Source organism: Triticum dicoccoides, chromosome 7B (genome assembly GCF_002162155.2).
Source record: "Triticum dicoccoides isolate Atlit2015 ecotype Zavitan chromosome 7B, WEW_v2.0, whole genome shotgun sequence".
Classification (NCBI taxonomy): domain Eukaryota; kingdom Viridiplantae; phylum Streptophyta; class Magnoliopsida; order Poales; family Poaceae; genus Triticum; species Triticum dicoccoides.
The window spans coordinates 772983247-772990062 of record NC_041393.1 but is presented as its reverse complement, the minus strand read 5'-3'; the positions used below and the strand labels follow the sequence as shown (position 1 = coordinate 772990062).

General features: G+C 44.2%; 1 protein-coding gene across 6 annotated transcripts in view; it reads right to left on the bottom strand.

The window, feature by feature from the left end:
* Positions 1–6816, bottom strand: part of LOC119337164 — a 30491-nt gene that overhangs the window by 5710 nt on the left and 17965 nt on the right. For 5 of the 6 annotated variants that reach the window (XR_005163053.1, XM_037609284.1, XM_037609283.1 and 2 more), the window contains 8 exons: positions 4891–4945; positions 4742–4778; positions 4239–4660; positions 4017–4148; positions 3792–3940; positions 3556–3642; positions 3311–3446; positions 2444–3055 (listed from right to left, as the gene is read on the bottom strand). Coding sequence is in view for 5 of the 6 variants with exons in the window: in XM_037609284.1 (XP_037465181.1) it covers positions 2444–3055; positions 3311–3446; positions 3556–3642; positions 3792–3940; positions 4017–4148; positions 4239–4660; positions 4742–4778; positions 4891–4945 (1630 nt within the window). In the remaining variant the exon portion in view is untranslated. The remainder of the gene's footprint in view (positions 1–2443; positions 3056–3310; positions 3447–3555; positions 3643–3791; positions 3941–4016; positions 4149–4238; positions 4661–4741; positions 4779–4890; positions 4946–6816) is intronic. The other variant, XM_037609286.1, reaches the window with a different exon arrangement.

Below are 6816 nucleotides of genomic sequence, written 5' to 3'. Positions count from 1 at the left end.
TGTTGTGCTGGTGGGCTAGCCGGGGCAGCCTCTCAAAGCCTTGGTTGGCAATGGCGGAGCGCTCAACCGCTGTGTCCCCCTCACCTGGCGTTGTGCCGCCACCCCCAGAGCTACGGCCTATGCATGGCATCCATGGTGGGGCTTTGGTGCTTCCCCGGCTGTGGCTGCCTCCTGCAGCTTGCCCGCCAGGATGTGACTGGCGCTACACCCTTCACCTCCTCCCCCATTACATGAGAGGCTCTGGCCTCCGTGGCCATGGTCTCGTGCCCTCTTTCCGTGATCATGGTTGGCCAACGCGTCTTTGGAATACGTGCTCCCCATGAGATGCATTCCTTCCGGCCCCTCTGGCTTGCTGGCATCTCGGAGCCTCTTCTGTTCGTCGACATCCTGTGGCTCATGTCCCGGCAGACCTGGTTTGCGTCCCTTTCCAGATCTTGGCTCGTCCGGGTTTGTGACCACCTTCAAACCCCCTGTTGCTGCCTCTTTTTCCACCTGCCCGTCCAACCCCACCCACCTCAGTGCCCCATCTGCCCTTCCCCTGATTCATAGCTTGAACCTTCGACAACATCTAGTGCCTCTTCAGCTGTAGGCATAGAACCCTTTGTTGTGGTGGTGGTTTTGACCTGTGACCTGGCTTCCTCATCTTCGACTCTGGCTCTCACGGCTTGGCATTGCCATGGCCGCCGTCCCCTTCTTGGAGGCGTTGCCATGGCTGTTATCTGTGCCCTTCTTCGATTATCAGGGGAAACCCTACGTCCTGCTTTTTGGATTGGGCGGCGATCGCGTATCTGCGTCGTTCTCCTTCATGAGTGTGTTGCCTTGTCTGCTCGCGGCATCCTTGGCGGTGGATTTGGAGATGTTGGTCTTCATGTTGGTTTTGGTCCAGCCTGCTTCCCATGGCGGCGAGTTTAGCTATGTTGTTTCTCTGTTTGAGCTGAGCATCCCTTGATTCTCTGCTTCGGGCACCATGTTAACGCCTCCCGCACCCGTGTTATGCATTTTACCACCTCTTGTACTCGCTCTTAACTTCTTTTATCAGTGGAATGATACACATGCTTTGCATATTCGCGCGTGCGAGAGAGAGAGAGAGAGAGAGAGAGAGAGAGAGAGAGAGAGAGAGAACAAGAGAGAGAGAAAGAGAGAAAGACATAGAGAGACAGAGAGGGAAAATGGCTAGAAGGAGTTCCGGATCAAATATCCCCTCACCCCGACCCTCCTGTCGCATGGGTCTAGGGCCCATTACTGGAAACATGGGTTGGTTGCACCAAACCCTAATGGGAGCTTCCTCCTATATATAGGAGCCAAGGTGCTAGTCACATAATCCAATCTGATGGTCACCCCTCTGTATCCACCTCTTCAATGTCATTTTTTCCTGGCTGCTACACAGGACTGCTGGTACTGCCCTGTGGCGCCGAATTCCCACTCCCATATGTGTGGATAGCTTGGAGGCACGACCACCACCATTGTGCTTGGTATTGATGCACCACCTTGGATGATGTCGACTACTTCCACTATGGCTACTTCCGCTACATTATTCCGATGATCAAGAGGTACTCTCGTGTCCTGCACCCTGCATAATGTTCCTGGATTACGCGGTAGAAATTTTACTTATAGCTATTGTAGACTACACGTTCCCCAACAGTGGTGTCCTAGGAGTTAACTTCCTTCTGCACACACTTGCCTCCCCCAAACACCTTTTCCCATGCGCGGGCAAGTCCCCCATAGGTGAATGGATACCACTGCCTACTGTTTGAGCACTATGGCTTCCTCTGAAATAGAGAGATGGAGTGCCTCATTTCGACAAATGAGGGAGCACCCAACTCTGTGAATGATTGTATCATAGCTTTCTTGGACTATGGTGTAGATTGGGTCTCCCACAGTAAGATATTCACTGGTGTGCATATGTTGAAAATACCGATGTCTATATTCAACAAACTTCGGTTTAGTTTATGCGTGCATCCACCGGATGTACAAACTGCATAAGGGCACTAAGCAGTATGTCTTTGCTTGTATTTCACCTAGACCGAGTTATTAATTGTAGATGAGATCTACTGACGTAGCAACACTCATGTTCGCTGTATAAAACTGTCTACTATGTGGACCACTCATGTTATACTGCCTCCATCCTGCTTTATTAGTCCCCCTCATATTTACGCTCATAGGTTGAGCATGATTTTAACTAATAAAATATAAGTTATACATAGAAAAATAATATTATCAAAACTATGTTCAAATAAGAATCCAATGACATAGTTTTGGTGACATGCATTAATATTTTGTTAGTTAAATCTATGGTCAAAATTTAGCACAAAATACGAAGGGGGCCAATGAACCAGGACGGAGGTAGTACTATAGATACATGGTCAGTGTAATTATGAACCCTTCAAGGCTTTTCTATGAACATTAACTGAGAGAAATGTGTTATGTAGTTGAACTAACTCACCTCAAATGTCATCTCTTCATACTGTAGATAAACAGCTTTCAATATCACCTCGTGCACCATTTTCCCAGATTCTTTAGCTTCCTCAAAAAATCGATTAGACTCGGATTGGTTTCCGAATACCATGCGGAACTCATCTCCCGATAAACTGCTTTGAATAACGAGATCAAAGTCTGTTTGTTCCTCTAGCTTCATCTCCTCTTTGGTTGTCACAATCAACGTGTATGTGGATCTGCCAGGCACAATGCCATACAACGGCATCTTTGTGAAGCACCATGGGGACTTGCCGCTCTTGTCTACAAGTCTAAATGCCATATTTTCATTGGTGTTGTTTGTTAGGCCTAGTGAGCATGAGATGGACTCATTGGGATGATAAGGGAAGCAAAGCTCCAATGGCTGGACGTGAAGCATAGGTAGCTTGCTGATGAACCCTGTAAATTTTGATTCCTGCAAAACAGATAAATCACTGGATTCCTGATTGACCTTGTATTTTTCATCCGTGTTGTTTCTTAGGTCCAGTGGGCATGGGATGGGCTGATTTGGAAGAAAAGGGAAGCAGAGTTTAATCGCCTCGACATGAAGTATAGGTAGCTTGTTCATGGACCCTGTAGTTTCCTGCAAAATGGATAAATGATTGGATTGCCATGTAAGGGTTCACATAACTGGCGTAAACTAACTAATAGTTATCACTATGAATTTTAAAATTAATATGAGACCAACATGCATTGTTTAAAGAACTTATTACGACTAAAGCTAGACACGTCAATGAGATCTATAAGCTCGACTTCCCAAATATTAAAGGTGAAGAGCAAAAAATATCATTTAATTAATTCATTCACTTCTCGGTATAAACAAAATTGAATAGTTCACCTTATATGTTGTGTGTCTGGAATGTTGTCTCGTATCTGCAGTTAACTGTTGCTTATTGTAATCCGATGATTGCTCCTGATAATTCGTATTATCGAATTCCATAATTGCTATTGTGTTTCCTTTTCCAATCACAATGCTGACATTGAATAGGTATACACTTATAGAGCTTTATAAGTCAAGCATAATAAATAGGAAGCATGGGAATATATACTTTTACGTGGGAAAGGAAAAGCATGAATATATACCTTCCCATCGCACGAGCGAGATGGTAGACAGCTCCATCACAACCAATATTGATGATTCTTGAAAGCGTCGGCGGGCATGAATATGTCCTATGGGATTTTTTTTCCCAGCAAGTAGAATGGAATCCATGTATGATCGTGTACATCAATAGGGACTACTTAATGACGTGTAAAAAAAAGTATGACTAATGTGTGTACTTCATAAGGACACTGGTTATCATTTCTACACTCCCAATTACCTGCAATTTATGGTGCTCCACAAATAAATAGCACCATCTTCTGTTCCTATAATTAGAGTCTGTACATTGGGCTGGTACAGGGCAGACCTAACCGGAGATACGGAAGCTTCAAGTGTATGTGCACATATCTCCTTCTGCAAATACCATATCTGATTTGGGAAAATAATCAAAGCATGCATTAAGAGAACTGCTATATATACATGTTTTTTCATGAGAATGACAGACCTTGGCAGTATGATCATCTGAGCCTGTAACCAAAAACTCTTGGTCGTGACATGTGAAGAAAGCCAGGCAGTTCACTGATTTCGAGTGCCCACGCAGAGTGCATATAGATTTGGGAGACTTGAAGCTCCAAACCTGCACACCAACCAATGATATGAGAGAGAGAGAGAGAGAGAGAGAGAGAGAGAGAGAGAGAGAGAGAGAGAGAGAGAGAGAGAGAGATACCTCCACAGTGTATTCTTTAGTGGGTGAAGACCTACCATGAGTACGTGTTGAAGCAGTAGCAAAGGTGCCATTTGTGTTAAATGTGGCATCTGTTATCTCCATAAGTGGAGTCAGTACTACATTTTGAACACAATATGTCAACACGCACTCCCAATCCTTGTCGCAGTACCAAAGTTGCATGTAGTTTCTATCCCCTGACAGCAAATACGGATGGGTTGGGTGAACGGCCAGTAAACAGAGACTCTGGTACGTGAGATTCATAACCGTTGGACCCCCGATACTTAGTTTTTTTCCAACGTCATCGGTAACGCTGAAACTTTTGATATATTGGATCTCTGGCTCGTAGCTGTACACATGGACGTAACCATCTTCTGTGCCAGCAACAATCCATTTCTCTCGTTCCATAAACCTAACACACCTAACTGCAGTCAGACAGAAAATCAATTTATGAGCATGTCACCTTGCATGATGGAATTACTATTAATAGAAGTCAGAAATCATGCCCTTTGTCGCCTGGACTTTAAGCGAATTCACTCTTTTCTGTCGTCATAAAGAAATTATTGTGTTAGTCAATGAAGACAAAAGCATGGTACTTGTGCGTATCGAGAGGCATCAGTAGTGTTTAAAAAAAAATTATTACTGTACTACATGCCTGTGTCTGATAGTCCCAAAAGCGAATGTATCCATTTTCTTCTCCTATCATTATCCTGCCATAAAAAATTAATGAATTAATTAACCCCAAACAAATAGTGCAATACCCATACAGAAAAGTTTATTCTAGGCCCCTTAAATAATCGCACAAAGTGTGAGAAATTTAAAACTAGGCGACTTTACACCGTTGACTTCTCAAACCTACAACTTTAGTCTTTTGACTGAGCTGACACAGTATACGTGCTTAAGGCATCTTCAACACAGATTCCTAAAATGGACACTGTATTTGCTCACGGACTATTCTGGACTGATCCGCAGACAGTGATGGGGGAGTCGGCCGTCAACCTCCGACCCTTAAACGTTCGCCTATTAGTTTTTTAATTCCGCAAGCTCAAAATAGTGGCATATCAAATCTTCAACGAGTGAAAATATTCAATTGCAACAATACGTTTAATCTAAATATTACAATCCAACTATGTTTTGAAATAACATTGTTCAAACTTGAATTCAACTCACAACTATGTTCTAGTTATTCCCTTTATTCGCCCACAGATGCTCAATCAAATCTTCCTTGAGCTTCTCATGAGTTGCTCCATGCAAAATTTGTTGATGCATTTGAACAAACTCATCAAACCTGGCCAAATTTTGATTTGGAAGTTAGATAGGATCACCCATGTTCCCAAATTCCCGACCTCCGACAACATCATCACCGTCATCCTCCATGACCATGTCATGCATGATCACACAACAAGTTCTCAATTCCCACAAGGTCTCCTGATCACATTGTTTAGCAGGTCAACAAACAACTACAAAACATGTTTCAAGCACTCCAAATGCTTTCTCCAATCCGTTATAGCTCCTTGTCTTTGGGCAGAGCGACCTCTTTTCTGACCAACAGGCTCAAAGATTGTCTTGATGATGGTCGCCCTTGGATGATAGATATCGTCAACCAGATAGTAGCCCATGTTCGACTGATGCCCATTGACAGTGTAGTTGCATGGAGGAGCCTGCCCTACACTCAACCTAGGAAATAATGGGGACTGGTGCAGCACACTGATGTCATTGTGAGACACGGGCATTTAAAAGAAAGCATGCCAATTCTAGAGGTCATGTGATGCAACTTCTTCAAGAACGATGGTGGGCTTCTTAAAATGGCCTAGATATTGCCCTTGTTGACCTTGTTGGTAGTTCTTCCATCTCCAATGCATGCACTCAAGAGATCAGAGCAAATCTGGCCACCCTCATGATCTTGCTTCGGGAATTGCCAAGATCCTCTCGCTGTGCGCGACAGTAAGTTCACTGAAGTACCAACATCAAAACACCTCAACCACCACAGTAGAAAAATGTGACCATGGCGTCTCTACATGTGCTCGCAACATCCGGATGTACTCGTACCATGAATCTACGACCGTGCCATATGAAAAAAAAATACGCAATGCAGCCGTGCACTTCTAGTAATCAGATAATCCAATTCTTCCATCATAGGACCAGACACACCATTGTAGAGGTGACCGAAGATATTTTTTCGCATCCGAAAGCAACCAAAAGTATCAAATACCCCTGTGCCCTGTTCTGATTCAGTATCCGATGATCCTTTATCGATCCCTTAAAATTTAGAACATGCTCTTCCATACGCTCTGTGTATACCAGGATCATCTGCATCATTGCCGTTTCATCCACATAATCCTCGTTGTTAGACAAGTCATAGGACGACTCAACGTAGTGCACGTACATGTACTCCATGTTGGAATCCATTGCATCAAAGAAGCAGCAAAAATATTAGCACGACCATTTCACCAAACACTTGTCGGGTGTGGTGACCCCCATAGGGGCGGATTGTACCTGTGCGGAGGATGGATGAGACGTGTGGCCTCGTGGCTTAGGACAAGCGGCATGGCAATTGGGTGTAGCGGTGGAGGTCATGGAT